We start from the raw sequence: 23,061 nt of genomic DNA, 5'->3' as shown, positions 1-23,061 counted from the left end.
AGCCATCAATGATTAATTTGACCCCGAGAGTCTGACAGCCGCGTTAATCATTGATGAGGCGAGTGTTTACTCAGCAGGAGGCGACCAATCAGAGCGTCCGTCTGAGACCGGAAGCAACAGGCCAGCCAATCAGAGCGGAGCTGCAACCGCGTCAGAGCAGCTGGGAGAAAAAATGAAAATAAATCAAATTTAGCTTTGATTGGAAACTTTCCTTCAGCTTTGACCTTTTTATTTTCTGCTGAACTCCATTTGACCTTTGACAGCCGACATCCGCACACACACACAGACACACACACAGACACACACTCACAGACACCTTCACACACAGACACACACACTTTCACACACACAGTTTGTGGTTTCTGTGTGAAACAGCAGTTGGATGTTTTTGCTGCGGCGGCAGGAAACGGTTCAGCAGAAGTTCAACCGACTTTATCAGATCAGCGACAAAATATTTATTGAATCAAAATCATCCTGAAATTTGTTGCAACTTTTAGATTTTCATCACTTTTCAAAATATTGTAATTTTAGTGAATTAAAGTTTAGTTTTATTTTGTTCAGTTTTAATTAGTTTTTTGTTTCATAATTATGAATTTCAACTTATTTTATGACTCATAATCGGCTTTTATTTTGGTAACTGACTTTACAACTTGTACTTACAGCTTTTATTTGTTTGGTTTGCAATAAACTCGCATTCTGCTTTTCTTTAATCAGGTTACAAACATCCTGACATCACAAATTCCATTTTTAACATTTTGTCCCAGAAGAACTCGTTCATCGGTCCTGAACAGGAGCAAGTCGTCCTCCTGACGGTCCGGTCGACCCGGTTCTACTGGAACCAGAACTCCATCATCTGCTGTGGTTCAGAGTCAAACCAGCCCGTTCCCCTCCTGGCCTGCGGGGGCGCTGCACCAAGAACCACTGAAGGAAACGAAACAGAAAACTTTACCCAGAATGCCCTGCGCTGTAGTCCACTTCCTGCTTTTGGGTCTCTGCTCTGCTTGGTTCACATTGGAACTGAACCAGAGTTCATTTCAACCGGGACTGAAGTCACTTCACCAACCGAACCGGACTTTCTGGACAAACGGTCCGGAGTCGGGTTTAAGCGGACTGAACGTTTGGACGCCAGAGCTTCAGCCGCCGATCAGGAACCGTTTCTATCTGGTCTCTTCTGGGCCAACCGGATGTCTCTCGGTGTCGGTTCCGGCGTTCAGCTCCAATGATTTGATTTGGCTGCTGTTGGTCGACGGTCCGTGGCAGAACCACGCGCAGATCTGCGTGAGTCCGCGGCGGCAGTCCTTGCGGATGTTGTTGCTGGACAGGACGTAGAGAATGGGGTTGACGGCGCTGTTGATGGTGGACAGGCCGAGCGACATGGTGTAGGGCGTGTACATGGTCCCCTCAAACAGGCAGGGCGCGGCCACCAGCTGGGGGAACTGGGTGACGACGGCCCGGGCCAGCAGGATCAGGTGGTACGGCCCGAAGCAGACCAGGAACAGCAGCACCACCGCCACCGCCAGCCGCCGGACCCGCCGCTTCTGGCCGCCGTGGAGGCCCGTGCTGCGCTGGACGTTGGTCAAGACGCAGCGGTTGGTGACGGCCAGCAGCAGCAGCGGCAGCAGGAAGCCGATCACAAAGCGGGCGTAGCTGAAGCCCATCACCTGGACGCTCCTCTGGCTCGGCTCGAAGCACAGCTTCGAGTCTTGAAGTTTCCCCTCCTTCATGGTGAAGACGGCGCTGTGGCCCACGGACACCACCAGCACGATGACCACCGTGATGACCACGGCGTGGCGCAGCCGCCGCTGGCCGCGGGACTCCAGGCTGTAGACCACCGCCCAGTACCGGTCACAGGAGATGCAGCACAGCAAGAAGATGCTGATGTACATGTTGGTGAAGAAGATGTAGCCCGTCAGCTTGCAGACCGTCGAGCTCCACCGCCACTGGTGGCCGCTGTTGACGTAGTCCGCCCAGAGCGGCAGCGTGAACAGGTAGGTCAGGTCGCACAGCGACAGGCTCCACAGGTAAACGCCAAGAACGTTCTTCCTGCGCACCTGCTGCCAGGTGAGGAAGAGAGTCAGCGCGTTGGCGGGAAGACCGACGACCAGAACGACGATGTAGAGAACCAGCAGCGGAACCCGGTCATCCCCGTACGGCATCACACAGCTGCCTGCGCTCTGGTTCACCGACAACCCGCCGGTGACGTTCAGCATGGCGGCCAATCCGATCCAAAGGTTCAGACAACTGGCCAATCAAGGAATAGAGTCTGTAGGAAGAAAGCCAATCCCAGGTTGGTGTCTCCAGAGTTTGCTGCCCAATCAGAGGCGACCGGATCTACGCAGGGTCAGGCCAGCCTCACACCACAAGGTCAGCATCTGGAGAGAAAACCAGGAAGTTTTAAATCTTAAACCCGCCAGTCTGATGGAACCATAGCAGAATAAAATGATCTGTGGAGTTCCCCAAGGTTCAGTCCTTGGTCCTCTCAACTTCCACTTACTCAAAATGTCAATCTGTTTGTTTTTCCTAATGTCTCTTTTTAGCCTCTTTTTATCAGTAGTTTCTTTGGCTGAAAGGTGCTATAAAATAAAGTTGTTGCTGGTTTTCAAGGTTCTTTACTGTCGCATTGAATCAGAGTGAGAACCTGTTGGTTCACACAGTGAATCCTAGAGACGGAGGAAGAGCTTTCGTTAAACATCCTTCAGAAATAACCGATCTCCGTGTAAAGTCTTCGCTGTTCCTCTTTCTGACACTGCAGCTTTTTCTCTCAGTCGGAGAAGTTCCTCTTTCTGCAGCATCACTACCTGCTGAAGTTTGTTCACATGAGCTGCTGCACGTCTGACACAGGAAACAAGCGGCTTTCAGAACCAAACCTGGAGCTGCTGGTGTCTCATTGCTTTGCTCCTTATGCTTCATGTTAGTCTTAAAGGACCAGCAGACAGGTGAGTCTGACTCACCTGTCTGAATGGGGGTTTAGGTCTCACTGCAGTTGCTGCTAACCTGCAAACACCAAACCGCAATACGTTAATCCTGCCTCATTCTCCCAGTTCTTCAACCGTCAGTGAGTCACTACTAAAGAAAACATTAGATTTGCTTTATGCTAATATCAAGTATTCATTTATCTCCAAGGAAAAAACTCCTGGGAAAATCGGATCCTCTGCTCCGGCTGTGGATGGACACGGGAAGGATCCTGCTGGGCGGATCTGAGGCCACGGATCGGATCGCTCTCTGCCAGCCGCAGCGAGACGCTTCGCTAACAACCATCCCTGCATCACCGCTGAGCTACAGCAGCACTTAAACTGGAAAACAACCTTCAGGGAGGAAGACAGGAAATTATCGAGACGTCATGAGAAGCAGCAGAAGGTTGCTGTGTTTCAGACTGCTACAGGAAACCCTTCCTGCCCACAGCATTCAGCACAACTCGCATCAAAAAGACTGAAACCAGTCACTTTTCATTCCTCTGGAATAAAACAATTGTCATTTACCTGGTTGAATTTTATAATTTTATTACATTTTTATTACAATGATAAAAACATTTGAGCTTTCCACCTGTCAGAGGTCAGCGGCTTCATTTCTTTGTTGTTTCCACGTGTAGAAAAAGGTGACAAACTGCTGACGGTAACATCCGTTAGCTCACAACAAGCTGCTTCTGCTAAAGGTTTTTTCTGATCCTGCTGGAAACTTTGAGGTCAGATCAACGATTTCTAACCCAGTGCTCATGTCAGACAGGATGTGCTTTTATTCTGGCAGGAAGAGTCAAAACCAGATCACAGTCTGATATAAACAGGTTCACTGTGGAGGTTATCGCTGCACCACAAACCAAACTGAACTAATCAGAAAAATAAAACTTTAGTTCAGCTGTTTGTGGCTCTGAACACTAAAAGGTGTAAAAACTTCTTCGGAGCAGCAAACAGCAAAAACTGGTCATTTCTAATTATTCTGGTTGACAAATAATTAAGAGTCAGAAACAGGAAATTTCCACCCAAACCTGTCCAGGCCTCAGCCAGAAGGTCAAAGGTCACTTATTAGTGGTGGGAAACACCAGGGGGAAAGTTAACTGTCCTAATTATGAACATGAGTTTCACTGATGCTAACGCGCTACATACCAATGTGGTATTTACTGAAAGCTAATGCTAAAGGGCCGTGGCAGCATGGTATTTAGCTAAAGCTAACTTAGCATTTAGCATAAGCTAATGCTAAAGCGCTGGATCTGGATGAAGGACAGAACTTTGACCTGACAGGAAGTCAGGTTAGCACCAGCAGAACTTAGCAACACGGCAGTGGAGGTGTGATGATGTGGGCTTGTTTCACACATGCAGGTGAGAAGATGATCACAGTAACACGTTTATGTTCTGAAGGGTCATAATTTAGACATAACCGTCTAAATTATAACTATCTTCTGTTATTGAGACAAACGTTATTGAAATGATGTTTGTCATGCAGCAGTGTGTAACTAAAGCACGGTGGTGGTGCAGTGATGATGTGGGCTTGTTCTGCATCTTTACAGTCTTCCAGTCAGTGAAGCTATTCTAGGTTTTCTTTCCTGCTTCATATTTGACTAATATTCAGGTAAAACCACCAGATTCCAGTAAGTCTAATAAATAAAAACCCAAAGCAATGAAGAGATTTTACCTTTGTTTCTTCTCTCTGGTGTTTTGACAAATCCTGGACGGATCAGTTTCTGAGAAAAAAGTGTCACTGAACCACAGTTTCCTCAAAAGCGATGTTCTGGTTCCTGCAGCCGTTTCCTTCCCTCTGCTGGTTTTAGACTCATTGATCCTGCAGATACAATGAAACACAAAGAGAGCGCGTCGGTTCTCAAGCTGTGGTGCTGGTGCGTTTCTGAGGACGTTTCGTTTCCGGGGCTGAAGCAGATGCAGGCGACATCACTGAGTCGTGGGAGTCGTTTCTGCTGTTGCATCACCGCTAAAGTCAGACGTTCTGCTGAGGAATGAGCAACATGTTCCTGTAAAGTCCAGCCTGGGGTTTTACCAGCTGCTCCGATCAATAACTGAATCTGACTGACGATGTTTCTGTCACCATCCAGCTAACAGCTAAAGAGCTGAGATGATGGATGGACCTTCCTCCTCCTCCTCCTCCCTCCTCCTCATCGGTTTTTCTTTTTAAAGGTTTTATTTGCTTCAGTCTTTATTTGATAATCAATTGACAGGAAAGAAGAAATGAGAGAAGTTGAAGTTTGGAGGCTGGATAAAAATAAATCATTTTTACTTTAATGTTTGCATTTCTACAAAACTTTATATATTTTTGTCTTTCTGAAAGCATCGATGTAAAATATGATTAAAACGTTATCATGCTGCAGACATTTAACTTTTTCTGAGGATAAATATGTAACTTTTAGGTTTCTGCTTTATTTACAGTCAGTTTTAAATAATGTTGACTTGAATTTTCCTCCATGATCTGGAAGAAAAAATCATTTTCTATGTTGAAAAACTACATAATAAATCCATGCAGAGGAAAACATTTCTGTTCAAAGATGAAATACTTGATGTTTTTCATTCATTTTCTGTAGTTTATCGAGCCAACATTCACAGAAACGCTTCAGTAACACATCTCAGTGAAAATGAACATGAAACCTGAAGCTGCTTCAACATTTCACATCATTTGCTTTACGAGGGTAAAATTCATATTTAATGAGCTTCTTTGTTGCCTCAGATTTTCTCATCATTTCTCTGTTGTATTGATTTGAACCGATGAAGCTGATCGATCGACCTGCTTCCTGCTGCTGCAGGTAAAAACTCACCTGTGAAGCCGCGGGGGGTCCTGCTCTGCGCTCGCGCTGCTCCTCAATGGAGCGGCGGCTGGCGGCTCCTTCAGAGACACCGCCTGAGTGACGTCACGATGCCCCTCCTCCGGGTTGGCGGCGGGAAAACGCTGCCGCTGCGCCACCTGGTGGCCAGTTGGCATAGTGACCAGCTCCAGCTCTGTTTCTGCTGTTTAATGGACCCAGCTGGTGGCAGGAAATGACGTCACAGTAAATGATGGCCGTTCCGTCCCACAGTCGCCTGGTACTTCCAGAACCAGGAATTTATTAGAACTGGAATTTATGTTGTGATGTTTTCACTGGAGGAATTTAAAATATTTCATAAAACTTCAATAATTACAGCTGAAATATCTAACTTTAGTAACAAATTGAGTGGAAGGAAGACGTGCGTTGCATCAGGGAGAATTGGAGCAAAACAATGTGTTCTGTTGTGACTTTCTCAATTGTTCAGAATTTTTTTACTTGTAAAACAGCAAAAAATGAAAGTTTGAATATTTTCCTGTGTGTGATGAAATATGACTGTTATATATTTTTTATCTGTTATGGAAAATGACCCGTTTGGTTTGTAAAATGAGATTTTATGTAAATTTTAAAACATTTTAGCTCCACAATAAATATAAAGTACGTTCATCTGAGGCTGCTGCCCTCTGCTGGAGCTCTGACGTCACTGCAGCCTTTATTATTGACCTTTTTTCGCGTTTTCTCTGTATTTTCATTTTAAAAGTCACTTTATTTCTTCATACTTCATGTTTTTAACAGTTTTTCTTCTGTAAGTCACAAACATGGTTAATTTGACGTAAACATGGACTCAGAACCAGAACCGGTTCTGACCCGACCGGACCAGAAGCCTTGGCAACGATTCGGCGGGAAGTTTTGGCTCCGCCCACTTTCTGCTTCATGGCGAACAGGAAGCTTCCACTTGAGTTTCACAATAAAAGTCCTCAGTTTTTCCATCGGATTTGCTGTGAAGGAAGCAGCAGACCGGATGAGTCACATGACCAAAACCGTGACACTCTTCCTCCTCCTCCTCTTCCTCACCTGGTTGCTGAGCAACTCGTCGATCTTCCGCTCCTCCGCCGAACCGCGCTGCAGCTTCTTCCGGTACTCGGCCAGCTGCTTCCGGTCCTTCATGTCTCGGTACGTCTGATGAACCAACAGGCAGAGAAACCTCTAAGCCCCGCCCCCTGCGTTTCATTGGTTTAAACGGCAGTGGCCAGCAGCCAATCAGAGAACTCACGTTGATGACGATGTCGTGGCATTTATGCTTCTGAGCCAATCCGATCCTGAGCTCCGCGTCGCTGACGAGTCCGACGTATTCCTGTAGCACCTGTTAGCACGCAGTATGGCAGGCCAAGTTAGCATAAAATCTGATGATCATGTCTGTAATTACGTTCTGGATTCCTAAGAAGCATTTTAACCATCCAGAATGGTTATTTAACAAATCTTGAATCAGAATTATGACTAGTTAAAACTAAAACTGAGATCATGACTCGTCATAATTTAGTAGAAGATAAATGAAATATTTTCTTCAGGAAGTCATTGATTCTTTGTAGATATTGTGAATTGAAGCGTCCATTTGCTGCTCCCAGCAGGCAGAGTGTAATTCTGTCTGATCAAATCATAATCACAGATAATTGAGCTTCATAATATGTAGTCATAAAGCAAGCTCAGTGCGGTAAACGGCTTGCCGTAGCTTAGCAGCGTAAACATTTGGGTGCTCCGCCCACTCGCCTGCGTGGGGGCGGAGTTTTTCTGCAGGATGTCGACGACGCGCTGGAAGCTGAGCGGAGATTTCTTCTTGGAGAAGCCGAGCCAGTTCCTGGAGTTAAACATGGCGTCCACGTCGGCCCAGTTCTTCAGCTTGGCCCGCGCCGCCAGCGCCGTGGTGAAGTACTGCTTCTCCGAGATCTGAGGGACAGCGTTAGCCACCGCGCCAGAGGTCAGAGGTCAGAGAGAAAACGCGTCTCACCTTGAACGTCTGCCGGACGTTGAGCGGGCTGCTGAAGGTTCCCTGAAGACAGAAAAACAGGAAGTTCAGCTGGCTCACTTCCTCCCAGTTAACCAGCTGGATCCCAGTCTGGGTCTGGTTCCCAGTCTGGGTCTGGTTCCCAGTCTGGTTCCCAGTCTGGGTTTGGTTCCCAGTCTGACCTCCGGCTCGGTGTAGTGGTAGAAGCAGCAGTAGTACAGGGTGGTGATGAGCGGCATGTTGAGGATGGAGGCTTTTCTGGGAAACTTCTGGAAGACTTCCAGCTTCCCTTCCCGCTCCGCCTTCCGGTCCGCCGCCTGCAGGACCACAGGGAGCATCAACAGGAGGACTGGGAGGACTGGGAGGAGACTGGGAACAGACTGACCTCGATGATGATCTGCCGCTCCAGCAGGGTGTAGTGATCCTGAACATGGTTTCCATCTTCGCCGCCAAACTGGAGGCTGGAAACCAACGAAACTCATCAGAATGTAAACAAACAAACAAACACTTCCTGAATTATTAATCATTTCTTTCATTTCTCTTCTACAAATTCCTCGTCATTCCCTCCTCCTTGCTCACCTGAGGCAGCTCTTCAGGAAGTCCCGCCTCTTGTTCTCGTCTGTTATGTTCTTGTAGTCTTTATACTGCAGCAGCTGTTACCATGGAGACAGATGAGCGTTTACCATCATCATCATCATCATCATAAAGAGTAGACCCCACAATGGAAATACGGCGGCCATCTTAGAGAGGTCATCCTCTCTGTGTGGCTAAGCTAACAGCAGAAGATGCTTCAGAACTGCTGGATTTTTCACTTCAACACTAAAACTGTTTAGTGTCTAAATAAAACACATAAACATGATTTGATGTGGTTTATAAAACGCTTATGATGCATCAAATTTTAATCTGTTAATCTTATTTTATTTTGTTAACCCCACTAATAATGTTTAACCATAATGAACCATGAACTGATTCAAAAATACTTTAAAAGAAAACAAACATGTCCTTAAACACATGATAGATGTGTGAATTTGACTTGATGAATTAAATCTGTTGTCTGCCAAACAGAAAACACAGAGGAGAGCAGATGACCCCTCCAAGATGGCCGCCATGCAGCAGGTCAGCATCCATCTTGTATTTACAGCTGACGACTTACAGCGGCTTCCTCCGTCCGACCCAGCGCCCTGAGGAGCAGAAGAAGAAGAAATGAGATGCAAGCAAACAGTTCAGGTGCTCCATGTGAGTCCAGGTGAGTCCAGGTGAGTTCATGTGAGTTCAGGTGAGTCCAGATGAGTTCAAGTGAGTTCAGGTGAGTCCAGGTGAGTTCATGTGAGTTCAGGTGAGTCCAGGTGAGTTCAGGTGAGTTCAGGTGAGTCCAGGTGAGTTCAGGTGAGTCCAGGTGAGTCCAGGTGAGTTCAGGTGAGTCCATGTGAGTTCAGGTGAGTTTATGTGAGTCCAGGTGAGTCCAGATGAGTTCAAGTGAGTTCAGGTGAGTCCAGGTGAGTCCAGGTGAGTTCATGTGAGTCCAGGTGAGTTCATGTGAGTCCAGGTGAGTTCATGTGAGTCCAGGTGCGTCCAGGTGAGTTCATGTGAGTCCAGGTGAGTTCATGTGAGTCCAGGTGAGTTCATGTGAGTCCAGGTGAGTCCAGGTGAGTTCAGGTGAGTTCAGGTGAGTCCAGGTGAGTCCAGATGAGTTCATGTGAGTCCAGGTGAGTTCAGGTGACTTCAGGTGAGTCCAGGTGCATCCAGGTGAGTTCATGTGAGTCCAGATGAGTTCAGGTGAGTCCAGGTGAGTTCAGGTGAGTCCAGGTGCATCCAGGTGAGTCCAGGTGAGTTCAGGTGAGTCCAGGTGAGTTCAGGTGAGTCCAGGTGAGTTCAGGTGCGTCCAGGTGAGTCCAGGTGCGTCCAGGTGAGTTCAGGTGAGTCCATGTGAGTTCAGGTGAGTTTATGTGAGTCCAGGTGAGTCCAGATGAGTTCAAGTGAGTCCAGGTGAGTCCAGGTGAGTTCATGTGAGTTCAGGTGAGTCCAGGTGAGTTCAGGTGAGTTCAGGTGAGTCCAGGTGAGTTCAGGTGAGTTCAGGTGAGTCCAGGTGAGTTCAGGTGAGTTCAGGTGAGTCCATGTGAGTTCAGGTGAGTTTATGTGAGTCCAGGTGAGTCCAGATGAGTTCATGTGAGTTCAGGTGTGTCCAGGTGAGTTCATGTGAGTCCAGGTGAGTTCATGTGAGTCCAGGTGAGTTCATGTGAGTCCAGGTGCGTCCAGGTGAGTTCATGTGAGTCCAGGTGAGTTCATGTGAGTCCAGGTGAGTCCAGGTGAGTTCAGGTGAGTTCAGGTGAGTCCAGGTGAGTCCAGATGAGTTCATGTGAGTCCAGGTGAGTTCAGGTGACCTCAGGTGAGTCCAGGTGCATCCAGGTGAGTTCATGTGAGTCCAGATGAGTTCAGGTGAGTCCAGGTGAGTTCAGGTGAGTCCAGGTGCATCCAGGTGAGTCCAGGTGAGTTCAGGTGAGTCCAGGTGAGTTCAGGTGAGTCCAGGTGAGTTCAGGTGAGTTCATGTGAGTCCAGGTGAGTCCAGATGAGTTCATGTGAGTCCAGGTGCGTCCAGGTGAGTTCATGTGAGTTCAGGTGAGTCCAGGTGAGTTCATGTGAGTCCAGGTGAGTTCAGGTGAGTTCAGGTGAGTCCAGGTGAGTCCAGGTGAGTCCACACCTCAGCAGCTCCAGCAGCAGCCTCTGCTCTCTGCTCTCTGTCAGGTAGTGGATGAAATGCCTCAGCGCCGTCTGCCTGGACTCCAGCTCCCGGAATAAAACCTCTGAGCAGAAAAACCCAAACGGTGAGAGTGTGACGTTCAGAGGCGGCAGCAGAACCGAGGGAGAGACGCACCTTTGCACAGCGTCCTCTTCAGGTAGATCAGAACCTGCAAACACAAACTTCAACGAGTCAGCAGAAAGTTTTCACTCTTCTACTCGATCAATAAGCGATTAATCCCGATTAATCGCTTCTGCCTTGCTATTAATCCGTCTAAATCTTTCAGAAACGTCAGCCTTAATTTCCATATATTTTCTAAAATATTGCTCCAAATTAGGATATGAAAGCATAAAACACTGTTAGCCTTGGCTAGCTGTATGTGAGCATTTACTCCCCAAACTGGTTTGATTCTATAATTTCTATGATTCATGATCTGTGGATTCGTGTTGGTTTATAAAACTGGATCATGTTTTTACTAAAACATAAATCAAAATATTTATAGCTGCTGCTGTTAGCTAGCAGCCTGAATCTGCATCATTTTCTCTTTCAGAAATGAGTTTGACTGTAATTACATTTACCTGAACTTTTCTTCAAGCTAATAAATGTAATATTGATTATATAAAAGCTCCCTAAATGATATTTTACACTTGAGTTTTGCTAACAGCTAAATGTTCACCAATAAGCTAACTTTAGCCCGAATGACGATTTAATTCAATTTCTGTCAAAGATTTTGCTGCTTTTTCTTCTCAATAATGTTGACAAAACAATGTTTTGTAGTCAGAACCAGCGCTTCGTCTGATCGGGTCGTTATGAATGAAGTTTTTGGGAACGGTGTGTGGGAACTTTACGGCAGTGATGGCGTTCCCATCGTGGGCGGCGACGGCCAGGTCCAGCAGCAGCAGTTTGTCCAGCAGGGAGCGGAACTTCTCCAGAGCCACGCCCTGCGGGGCACAAACAGGGAGGTTCTGGTTCTGGTCGGCCCGCTGGGCGCACGCTGCCGGGTCGCTTACCTTCCCCTGCTGCAGCCTCTGAACCGTCTCCTCTGCCGACCAATCACTGACCAGATCCTGGTGACATCATCAAGGGAAATGAAGAGGAAAACAACAGAAACCAGATTACAGACAGTAATCAGATTACAGAGAGTAATCAGATTACAGACAGTAATCAGATTACCTTGTACTCTGATTTGGGTTTCCGGAGCTCAGGAGTGTAGAGGCGTAGCGACGAGTCGCCGAGGACTGAAACAGAACGTTAGCATCGCTACGTGACGTTAGCATCGCTACGTGACGTTAGCATCTACGTGACGTTAGCATCGCTACGTGACGTTAGCATCGCTATGTGACGTTAGCATCGCTACGTGACGTTAGCATTGCTACGTGACGTTAGCATCGCTACGTGACGTTAGCATCGCTACGTGACGTTAGCATCGCTACGTGACCTTAGCATCGCTACGTGACGTTAGCATCGCTACGTGACGTTAGCATCGCTACGTGACGTTAGCATCGCTACGTGACGTTAGCATCGCTATGTGACGTTAGCATCGCTACGTGACGTTAGCATCGCTACGTGACGTTAGCATCGCTATGTGACGTTAGCATCACTACGTGACGTTAGCATTGCTACGTGACATTAGCATCGCTACGTGACTCGTTCGTTCGTCTGACTCACCGTCATTGAAGGTCTGCAGGTTTCCGCCTTTTGGTTTCCCTGGAAACAGAGCAGAGGTCGGTCACATGACCTCTACAGCTGCGTGACGAATCGATTTAATCGATTCATCATATTTTGCTAGGTCCAGATGTGATTGTGCATGATGTCCTGTTGACCGGATAGCCCGCCTCCAGGTCATGTGACCTGATCATGGTCTCACCTTTGAACAGAGAACTCAGAGAAATGCCCGACTGGCTCTTGCTGAGTGACGGCGTTTCTGTGGAGATCTTGGGGAAGGCGGGCTCTCTGTCTGCCCTCTGATTGGACGCCGCCATCTCTTTGACTGACCATGATATACCTGAGCACACAGGAGCCACAGGTGAGCAGCCAATCAGAGCGGAGGATCCCCAACAGGTGGGAGGGAGGCGGACTTACTGCCGACAGGTTCTCCGCTCCAGCTGACCCGCTCCCAGTCTTCCTCGTCGTCTTCGGCCAGCAGGGGGCCGATGCTGTTCACCGCCTTCTTGGTTTCCTTCAGCTGAAAACAGGACAGGAAATAGAAATGTGATGCTCACTTGAGCGGTTAGGAGGTCAAATTGAAAAAAATCATGATTAAAAATCTAACATTTGATAACTTTAATCTATGAGGAGGAAAAATATTTATATATCTGAAAAGTGTGGCGTGCATTTGTATTCAAGCTGACCATTGTTTATTGTTATTCTCAGTTGCAATAGCAGGTCAAGACTTAGACTAGGCCACTGATCTAAACCAGGAATCGCCATATATATAGTTATTAGTTTATTATTTATGTGAAGGAAATGTAATTTTTAATTGCATGTTAGGTTTTGAATCATTTAATTATATAAATATGTGTCTACACCATTAAATATACTGAGGGTTTGCCATAGAACCGGAGCATCTGGACTCTCAGCAGCTTTGTGAACCAGAGCCCGGTTCTGGTTCTGGTTCTGGTTCTGGTCTCACCGCGCTCAGCTCATCATCTGCGTCATCGAAGGTGAAGGCGTTGTACTTGCTGCTGTTCCAGTAGTCTTCCTCGTCCGCCTTACTCTTCATCATCTGGACACAAGAACCAGACCGAGCTTACAGAACCTTTCCGGACCAGTACCTCTCACGGCCCGGTTCTGGTGCTGTGATGATGCGTTCAGGGCCAGCAGTTTAATCTGTCAGGCTGTATTTTGATGTGTTAGCATGCTAGCAGGCTAACAGAAACGTCACAATCTAAGTGGTTTTTCCTGCAGCGACAAACCGCAGGAACGGTGACGTGATCTTGGGGTTTAATGACGTAATAACAGGCTTCATAAAAACCCGCTGGATATGAAACGATTATCGATCAGCTGTTATTACCTTGTTCAGCTGATGTTGCTCCTCAACCGCCCGGATTTTGACGTCACAGTTTCCGGGTGCGCAGGGGCTGATGGGATTTGTAGTGAATAAATGCCGCCAGAAACAAATCTTCTCTTGATGATTCCTCCTCTTCTCTCATCTCCTTCTCGCTTGGTGCTGAATCATGACCTTTGACCCTAACCCAGGCAGTCAAAGCTTTAGAAACTCGTTCTGTGAATCTGTGGCGTCCAGATCCATTAAGATACTTTTTATCTTTCTGCTGCTGTGTGAAGCATCGAAGCTGCTTTTGTTTTGTCGACCTGAATGTGGTTTTATTTTGAAAGTCTGCATGGAGAGCAGCAGCTCCGGTTTCCGCTGCAGTCAGAGTCCCGGGGGGTCAAAGCTCAGACTGAGGTCCCAGTCCGGTTCTGGTCCTGCGATCGATCCGCTCCGGTCATCGATGGCCAAGTGGGGGGAAGGGGACCCTCGGTGGATCGTTGAGGAAAGAGCTGATGCTACCAACGTCAACAACTGGCACTGGTCAGTGAAGCATTGAACACTCAGGCTTTTATTTTGAAATTCTAGCTTTAAAGAGTCGAAATGTTTCACCTTTAAAAGTTGTATTAAAGTTTCTAAATGCTAATATGAAGATAAATCCTGAAGGCAGGAGCAGAACCCTCCAGAATGCCCCAGGGGTAAATCCGGAGGGTTATTTTAGGCTGGCAGGGTTATGAGACCCAGCAGCTCGGCACATGTACAGATATTTTTAAACGCTGTGATGTCAGAGGTGGGCGGAGCCAGTTTGCTCACTCTGTTCCCGTCTTCCCTGTCAGGACGGAGCGGGACGTCACGGCCTGGTCCTCAGACCGCCTCCGTCAGCTGCTGCTGGGCGTCCGGGTGGAGGGGTCAGAGGGCGTCTGCGAGGTCACAGAGGTCAGCAGGCTGGACGGAGAGGCGTCCATCAACCGCAAAGGAAAACTCTTCTTCTTCTATGAGTTCCAACTGAGGGCCAACTGGTTAGGTCTGTGATGTCACTGATGATGCAACACCACCGAGGCTCCTGATAGGGCGACTCTGATGCTGTCATCCATTCCAGGGACGTCCTGCAGTGGACTGAAGTACCGCGGGACCATCGACGTCCCCAACCTGTCCGATGAGAACGATGAAGACGACCTTGATGTGAGTCGGTTGACCTTCAGCCGAGCCCTCGTCCAGCTGCCTTGTTGACGTTGAGTTGCTCCGTTTGGTCCAGATCTCGGTGTCTCTGTGTCGGGACCAGCCCAGCACCCCCTGCTGGGCCTGATGAAGAGCTCTGGTGGCACGGAGGTCCGCAGGGTCCTGGGCCAGTACGTCCATGACCTTAAATCAGGTCTGACAACCAGCATCAGGTGTTTAGGCGGGGATGATGAACATCACAGCAAAGGTGACCTTTAACCTCTCAGATTTCAGTCAGGGGATGATTCTTCCCACTGCTGACGGGCAGAAACCATCCACACCTGTAGTGAGCAAGAAGAACCGGGTCGAAGCCGGTAAAACTCAGGTACAGTCCACCTGTTGTCCTGCCAGGTGGTTCTGCTGGACCTGAACGTCGTCTCTGTCGTCCTCAGGTTAGCGCAGACGCTCGGCACTCACCCAGCGCGGCTACCTGTCCCACAGGTGTTCACATCCAGACCTGCAGCTTCAGCCTGAGGGAAACGTTCCAGACCTCTGCGGAAACTCTACAGGAGCTTCACCAACCAGGAGGTACCGAGCAGCCCGGACCCGGCTACAGAACCAGCTACAGAACCAGCTACAGAACCAGCTACAGAACCAGCATGCGTTAGCTCATACTGGTAGACAGCGGTGGCCGATGCTAACCCAGTGCCAGTGGGTTGTTTGCCCAGGACACCAGACGTCCTTGGACCACCTCTGACGGCTACCAACGAGCCACTTAGCGAAAGCTAATGCTAAAGTGCTACATCATCAATAACGAGGTTCTGAGATCAACAACGAGGTTCTGAGATCAATAACGAGGTTCTGAGATCAATAACGAGGTTCTGAGATCAATAACGAGGTTCTGAGATCACCAGATGTTTCAGCCAAAACTCCAAAGCGCTTTAAAACAGCAGAAGAGCGCCTCTGCTGGCTGACAGCCTGCATGTCTCTCCTCCAAATGACCTCAGAATGACACCAAATTGCAGAACCGGGTTCTGACCCGACAAGCTCCATCTGAAGCGGTTCTTCTGCGCTCTGTCCAGTTTGTCCAGGTGTTCACGCGCTCAGCAGCCGCTGTCGACGCGCGGCGAGGAGGAAAGTTCCTTCTTCTTGGTGGCAGCGTCAGTGGAGAGTTCACAGAGCTGGTGAGACCTCAGTCCAACTCGGACAAACTGTTCATGTCGACGTAACCCGGCGGGTTCTGTCTGTCTGAAGGTTCCAGACCGGAGGATTGAGATGAGGTGGCGCTTCAGGACTTGGCCAGCGGTGAGTCTGTATGTTTGATGGCGTGTTGCTGCATGCAGAAGGCCTGAGCCGTCTGCTCGCTCCATCAGAGCACTACGCCACCATCAGGCTGCAGCTGGCAGACAGAGGAGACGAGACGGAGCTGCAGCTGGAGGGCCGAGGAGTTCCTGCTGCAGAGGAGGAAACCACCAGGGAGGGCTGGAGGCGCTTCTACCTGCAGGCCATCAAACAAACCTTTGGTTACTGAGAGGAGCGGCTCCGACCGAGACCAACGTCTGAAACACTTTCTGTTGCTTCCTCTGGAAGAACTCAGCGTCCTACAGGAGGGTTAGAAAATCTCCTGCTGCTCATTCTGTCCAACGAGGCTCCAGAAAGTTATGAGCAACTTCTGCTGAAAGCCACAATGAAGAACCTGAGAAAAAGTGACAAACAGTCAAAAACTGACAAACAGTCAAAAGTCAGACTGTTTGACTTTTGACCTTTTTTACTGTTTGACCTTTGACTGTTTGACTTTTGACTGTTAGTTTTGAGCTGGTGGAACTTTCTATACCAGCGCTAAGTAAAAAGTTAGCTATGCTAATCATAAACATTAGTTCTGCTAATGCTAACATGCTATAGAAATGTATTCTTTAGCGGAAGCTAATGCTAAGCTAACTTTAACAGCAAGATTTTATGTGGATGAAAGGAAGAAACAAATCTGTAAGATCAAAAGACTTTAATATTTGAGCATCAATTTAATTCTGACATTATAATAAACATTTTCTATCATGATGTAGCTACTAAATATTGTGTATTTTGTCTTAAATAAAGTTACTGAAGGAAAAATAGAATAAGAGGAAAGGAAATAGATCTACTGTAGAACAGACTTCAAAATAAGAGCATCAGAAATAGATGGATCTGAACCAGGAGGATATAAAGTGATTTTGGTCTTTCAAAAGAAAACTTTGTTAAACTTTTCAAAACAAAGGTTTTGCAGTGAGTTAATAGATTGTGTTTTATGACGATTATATCTTCTACATTGTTTATAAAGCGATAGCATCAGTTTAAGATGTTCAATATTTATTTTTCATTGTGATTCAAACTTTTCTCAGATTAGAAACATTGGATGTTCAGCAGAGAGATCAGAGCATATTCTGCTCTGTAAGCAGAAAAACGTTTTGCTCTGTTTATCGTCTTTCTTTAACCTGCAGTTCGGTCTGAAATAAAAGTTCAGAACATTTAACGGACTCTGTTGTTCAACTCAAATCCTGTTGAATGAAACGAGGAAAACAGGCATTTTAAATCATGACAACATGTTTTTGGGGGAATTTAAAAAAGCTTTTCGTTGTTCTGGCAGCAGAACATGACGCAGTTTCCCTTTCATTTGATGAACGCTGTTTAAAAAACATCTACATTTCATTGCTTTTGATGAAGTATTTGGACGTATTGATCTGTGATTCGTTTTGAAAGATTCTGTGGAACGTAAAAGTTTTATTCCTCCTACTGATTCACATCTTCAGAGTTTAAAAATGCTGGGAATTGGATGCATGTCTAATTCCTGTGGAAGTTGGTGCAGGAGTAGTTGAAATGGTACCATGAGCCCGGTACCAACCCAAACGCAGGAAACGGGCCTGCATGTGGAGCAGAAGGTCTGGAGCGGAAACTGTTAAAAGACGTTTGGTAAAAAGAAAGAACAAATTTAAAATAGAAGAGAAAATGTGGAAACGACCTTCTGTGGGGAAAAGTGGAGAAAATCTTTCCAGCTTTTCCGGGTTTCTGTTCCAGGCTCTTTCTGTTTAGTCAGCAGAAAAATGATTTACAGTAAAACTGGTTAGTGACTAACTAACCCGTTCCAACATATTCAGCAGGAAACCGAGCTGATAAAGGAACAAATCAATGTCTTTACATAAACATGTGATTGCCTAGAATAAAAACATTGCAGACTAAATATAGATGATAAAAACTTTGCATCAAGTGAAGTCTTATTACTGCCGCCCCCTGGTGGCTGCCAGGCAGAACAGCAGCGTCTCACATTCATGAAAAGCTGCAGTCAGTACACAAAAATAATCTGTTTTCCTCTAGCAGGAAGAACTGAGTGATAACACAAACCGATTGAAAACTAAATATTTAGTTTGTAAACCAAATATTTAGGTATTATGCTTAATATTTAAATATTTATGAAATCCACCATTTTCAGCCATGTTTGAAACTGTAACATTTACGAATGAATAAATTAGACTTTTTTCTTTCATTTTTCTCTCATAACAGGCTAAATAATCCAAATGGCTGATAATCTTGGTGTCTTTTCATGGATCCTCGTGTTGCCAGCTGCTCTGCCGGTTTCTCCTGCAGCCTCGGCTCAGTGGAGCAGCTGGTGATTCAGGCTGCAGGAACTGAAGCAGGAGAAACGTTTCAGCTGGACACAAACTGAAGCTCCATTCGATAAGATGTGACTTCAGCTCCTGTCTGACCCACATGGTGCCGCAGCGTGGCCCGCGGCCCGGCCCGGGCCTGGCCCAGGCCCGGCCCAGACCCGGGCCAGGAGGCCTGCTGACGGGTAACATGTTGCATCGCAGCGTGACTCTGTGAACCGATGACGCCGAGCAGAACCAGGAATATCACAGGCAGACAGGAGTCCAGCTCAGGCGTCACGGAAACACTTTCAAAACACATTTTCTGTCTTTTCACTGCAGAGTTTCTGCTGCTGATTCTGGTTTTTATTTCCTTCAGGAAAATGTTTTGACCTGCAGCTTTAATAAAAGCTCAGAGTTTAATCTCTGCTTGTGGAATAAAATCTGATTTTTGTGGAGATGAGAGACGAAATACAGACAAGCTGCAGCTTTTACACCTTAAATTTCAGATTTAAAGAAAATCTGTTTATTTTTGATCTAATAATCTTTAGTCTTATACAAGAGAAAAAGGTCATGTTTTCACAATGTTCATTCATTCATAAATGTCAGTTAAACATTTAGTCAGCTTACTGGCTAAATATTTGCTTTCAAACTAAGTAGACACTAAATATTTAGCAGGTGCTTGTAGACTAAATGTTTAGCTCGCTCTTTAATTTGGAGCTAAATGTTTCGTGATAAACTGACGTTTCTGAATGGATGAAAACATGATGGAAATGAGACTGAAATATGAGCCTCTATTTTCTATAACAGGATAAGTAACAGATTATTGCAGCTAATGTTGAACTTTAAAACGTCAGCAGAGTTTATCTTAAGACCCGTTTTGATGAGTCTGAATTCAGTGGAATCAGCAGATCCTCAGGGTGACATCATCATGTTTCTGTGGTTTTGGCTCCGTCTCCATCAGCTGTGAGGAACAGTTTGGCCAGCAGGACGCCGCCATGATGCCACCTGGACGCCGCCATCGCTGCAGAGCGTCACATGACCGACTGCCAGCTGCTCCCCGTTCTGATGCTGAGGCTTCCTGCGACCGAACCTCCAACCGGGTCTGCAAGGTTCTGGAGTCTCACATGTTTCTGTTCCATCACAGATTGGGCTGCAGAGCTGGAATCAAACGTTCGTCCATCAGCTTCTGAAACTTTCTGATTATCTTTGACCTTCAGGACAAATCAGGCAGATTTTCTTCCCCTTTCTGTTGCATTTGGATCTGAGGTCAACAGACCGATCATTCAGACCCAAACTAAATATTTATCTCTGAATTCGCTAAATGTTAAACTAAATATAACAGAGCTGCTATGTAATATATTATCTTGCTAACTGAATATTTAATTTGAAGCTAAATATTTAGTTAGTAACCTAAATATCAAGCTTTCTAACTAAATATTTAGGTTGAGTCATTTATTAATAAATGAATAACTTGGTTAAAATGTGACTTTGAAAGAGGAATCCATTGTTTTCTCTGATGACAGGATTATTTGTATCATTTCTTGCTGTTAGTTTCTGACTGTAATTTTACAGACATGTTGTTTTTTGGGTTGGTTTTAGGAGCTTCTGCTCCAGAACAGCTTTTATTTTGTAATCCAGGCTGATAATCAGGTTTTAATGATGGCAGTGAAAACACGTCTGACGCCAGTGAGGACCTGCGGCTGCACTCAGACCTCAGCAGGATGGGACTTTCCAGTAAACAACTGATCTCCGTCCACATCTGGGCCCAATCACTCACAGTACAAAACATACCGAGTCACAAGTTACACCTGCTTCTGTGTTTTTGTGTTTTCCTCCGGTCCAGAGAGGAATCCAGAAAGAGCCCAGTCAGCAGGTTTGTGGTGCCAGCTGCTACCAGGAAGCGTTTGGCTGGAAGCTCTGCAGTTTCCAGCCCTAAAGGTGCATTCCGCCTGCTTTCATTCACTAATGGCTTTATTTTTCATAAATCTCGGCGTCAAAATGACTCATTGGACTTTTTTCTTTTCATGGGCTCCAAGTTTTCCTGAACTCCTTCCAGGAAACAGGACAGTTTCTGATCCCATATGTAGTACCTCACACGGCCACTAGGTGTCAGTGTGTGATTGGCACTGCTTTGGTTTTCTTCTTCTCAATTTAGTTTATTTTTCTCATTTTTAAATGTATTTTGTTGAAGATTAAATAAAAAGTGTTTTATTAAGAAAATCTAATTATTTCTGCTCCTCCCAGCAGGGGGCGCTGCAGCACCTCCTCCTCTTCACCTTCGTCCCTCTGATTTCTGCTGTTAGCAGTTAAATGTGGACGGTTTTTATGAGGACATTAAAAATGTAATCTTCATTTTGTCTCTGTTCTCATTTTTTCCAGATATTTATAGACCAGAAACACAAACTGTGTCCTGAAGGACGCGAACGTCTCTCTGCTCCTCTTCCTCAGACTCTCCTCTTCCTCAGACCTCTGCTCCTCTTCCTCAGACCTCTGCTCCTCTTCCTCAGACCTCTGCTCCTCTTCCTCAGACCTCTGCTCCTCTTCCTCAGACCTCCTCTCTTCAACTGGGTTTTTCTTTGGCTTCTTTTGTGACACTAGATTTGACCTTTTTCTTGTCTTTCCTCCTTTCCTCTGGTTTTTATGCTCAGCCTCTGATTTTCTCATCGTTCCTGTAAAATATCTTCTTTATTTTTCCTGTCTTCATCATTTCTTTGTCAAAGCTTCATCTCATCTTTTCCTGCAGTGAGTCTCAGTCGTCTTCGCCAACCTGAGGCGTGTTTTTCAAAACGTTTGCTACTGCAGGGGTTAAAGTAGAGAAAATCTAATTTCAGTTGTGATATAGGTCTTAAATTTAATTCATAATAGTCTTTAAAAGTCTTAAATTTGTGCTTATAAAATCTGCATTACAGAGCGTCCTTGGCGATGAAAGGTCAAAGGTAAAGGTTGAGTTTTGTTTTTCTTTAAAAACAAAATATTTAAATTTAGGGAGATTTTTCTTCTTCTTCTCCATCGGAGATGTTTTTCCGTCTCTCAGATCCGTTTGGACCGAAGCATTTTGAGCCGATGCCTCCGTGTTTTCTCTTCTTCATCCCTGGCAGCTAAAAATGGAAAGTTGTTTATTCCAAAGAGCCACAACACACACACACACACACACACACAGACACACACACACACAGACACACACACACACAGACACACACACACACCCAGACACACACACACACACACACAGACACACACACACACCCCCACACACACACACACAGACACACACACACACACACACACACACACACACACACACAAGTAGGGTGTGTGTGTGTTCTGCCAACCTGTCCTCCCTGTGTGGATCCGGAGGATGAATTGAGCCGACCCAGAATAGTTGGCGGGTTCCGGGTCGGCTCTGGGCCGGTTCCGGGTCGGTTCCGGGTCGGTCTGCATTGAAAACACCTGCTGGTTTAATTGAGTCATATTTCAGAAACCTGCTGCTGGTGTCATGGGGACACGCTGTCGCATAAAGAAGCAGCTCCGCCATGAAACGCAGAAAACTAGCAGTTTGCAGAGATTTCTGAACGTCGCGTCGTTGAAGAGGCCGGTCACCAGAATATCGCGATAAACAATAATACTGTGTCTCCAGATCATTTCCAGCTAATATAATGATATAATAATGTAAGAATTTAGCCTCAAAGATCAATTTTAATTTCTAAGAAACATTTAGCACTGGAACTGGAAGACATTTTAATATCCAAATTAAATAAAATTATAAATAAAATGAAAAAAGTTTGTAAACAAAATTGTCTTTCAAAGAAAGTTGAAACAAGACTGGACATTTCTATCATCCAGTTTTTGGGAGAACGAGAAAACAATGGAAATGAGTGAGTTCATTTTAATTCATCATGGGATTGATTGATTGATTGATTGATTGCATATTGTGATGCGTCTGGCCTCAGACTGAACTAATTTCTCTCGTCTAAAAAGCAGCAGAAACTCCAGTTTTCCTCCACTCTGCAGCCTTGGCCTTTCTGTGACTCACTTCAGTTTCAAAACCGCTTATCGCTCGTCTCTCCATATCCGCTCTGAGTGACTAAGCTTGAATCAGAAAGGCTCGTTCCTCACACTCGGATGTAATGTGGGCATGGTGAAGGCCAACGCACTGAACATGTGAGAGGAGGAAACAAAGTTTCTCAGCTAATTCAGCTTGAAATGAATCAATCAGAACTGAAGTTCACCTAAACGAAAAGTGCAGCTAAACAGTGATTTTAAAATTTGCCTGAAATCAAGATGCTTCACTTATCAACTGACTCCTCTGACCTCAGCCGCCAAAATGCCGACAAGTGAGCTAAATGTTTTCAAAGTTAGAAAAGCGCAAAGTTGAAGCGCAAACATTTAATTACCTTTGCCAGAGGATAAACGCAAGAATGCTGCAGCCAAGTAAATTAGATCTTCAGTTTAGATTAGAAGACGCCGTCAACCGACATCAATTGGCTGTTGGAGTTTGTTCAACGATCCGGATATCATTGTATTTTGATAACTGTCCTGTAATCTTGATACTTTGTTAATACCAATAAATACATTGAATAAATTAGAAGAAGCTGAGAGCACTAAATATTTTCAAAGTTAGCAAAAATGCTAAAGCAGTAAATGAAAAATTAGCTCCACTTTTTGGAGATTAGTGGAAGTGTGCTATCAGCCAAGAGACAATCCTTATCATTTATTCAGAAATACTAATTTAGGGGAAGCAAAAAGTTTTCAAAGTTAGTAAAACTCCTAAGCTTGACTTTAATTACTGCTAAAAGCAGTAAATTAGTGTTTTAGAAT

General features: G+C 45.8%; 2 protein-coding genes and 1 pseudogene across 2 annotated transcripts; 1 reads left to right on the top strand and 2 right to left on the bottom strand.

Annotated features, from left to right (window-relative positions):
• Nucleotides 1-472: 472 nt before the first annotated feature.
• gpr132b (G protein-coupled receptor 132b) lies at nt 473-2,967 on the bottom strand. The gene is made up of 2 exons (XM_055022980.1): nt 2,952-2,967; nt 473-2,372 (listed from the first exon to the last, which is right to left on the bottom strand). Exon 2 carries the CDS (start codon nt 2,208-2,210, stop codon nt 1,158-1,160), a length of 1,053 nt encoding a protein of 350 aa, XP_054878955.1. The 5' UTR covers nt 2,211-2,372; nt 2,952-2,967; the 3' UTR covers nt 473-1,157.
• Nucleotides 2,968-6,401: 3,434 nt separating this feature from the next.
• vipas39 (VPS33B interacting protein, apical-basolateral polarity regulator, spe-39 homolog) lies at nt 6,402-13,599 on the bottom strand. Its single transcript, XM_055022972.1, has 19 exons — nt 13,493-13,599; nt 13,112-13,204; nt 12,562-12,664; nt 12,347-12,484; nt 12,148-12,186; nt 11,653-11,717; nt 11,490-11,546; nt 11,328-11,420; nt 10,615-10,648; nt 10,441-10,543; nt 8,896-8,923; nt 8,322-8,395; nt 8,128-8,203; nt 7,925-8,059; nt 7,746-7,787; nt 7,508-7,684; nt 7,014-7,103; nt 6,815-6,919; nt 6,402-6,738 (listed from the first exon to the last, which is right to left on the bottom strand). The coding sequence occupies exons 2-19, from the start codon at nt 13,202-13,204 to the stop codon at nt 6,718-6,720; spliced, it is 1,473 nt and encodes a 490-aa protein (XP_054878947.1). The 5' UTR covers nt 13,493-13,599; the 3' UTR covers nt 6,402-6,717.
• An 89-nt stretch (nt 13,600-13,688) lies between these two features.
• Nucleotides 13,689-17,132, top strand: LOC129353638 (activator of 90 kDa heat shock protein ATPase homolog 1-like; annotated as a pseudogene).
• Nucleotides 17,133-23,061: the final 5,929 nt, after the last annotated feature.

Source organism: Poeciliopsis prolifica, unplaced genomic scaffold, assembly GCF_027474105.1.
Source record: "Poeciliopsis prolifica strain line A6 unplaced genomic scaffold, Auburn_PproV2 SCAFFOLD094, whole genome shotgun sequence".
Classification (NCBI taxonomy): domain Eukaryota; kingdom Metazoa; phylum Chordata; class Actinopteri; order Cyprinodontiformes; family Poeciliidae; genus Poeciliopsis; species Poeciliopsis prolifica.
Note: the sequence above shows the minus strand (reverse complement) of the source record. Positions and strands in the feature narration are given on the sequence as shown.

Coding starts and splice junctions, on each gene's coding strand:
- gpr132b (XM_055022980.1), bottom strand. CDS start 2,210: ATGCTGAACGTCACCGGCGGGTTGTCGGTGAACCAGAGCGCAGGCAGC.
- vipas39 (XM_055022972.1), bottom strand. CDS start 13,204: ATGATGAAGAGTAAGGCGGACGAGGAAGACTACTGGAACAGCAGCAAG. Junction 12,485..12,561: donor GAGCGGAGAACCTGTCGGCA/GTAAGTCCGCCT, acceptor CTGTGTGCTCAG/GTATATCATGGTCAGTCAAA. Junction 8,924..10,440: donor CTGCTGCTGGAGCTGCTGAG/GTGTGGACTCAC, acceptor TCTGCTCCTCAG/GGCGCTGGGTCGGACGGAGG.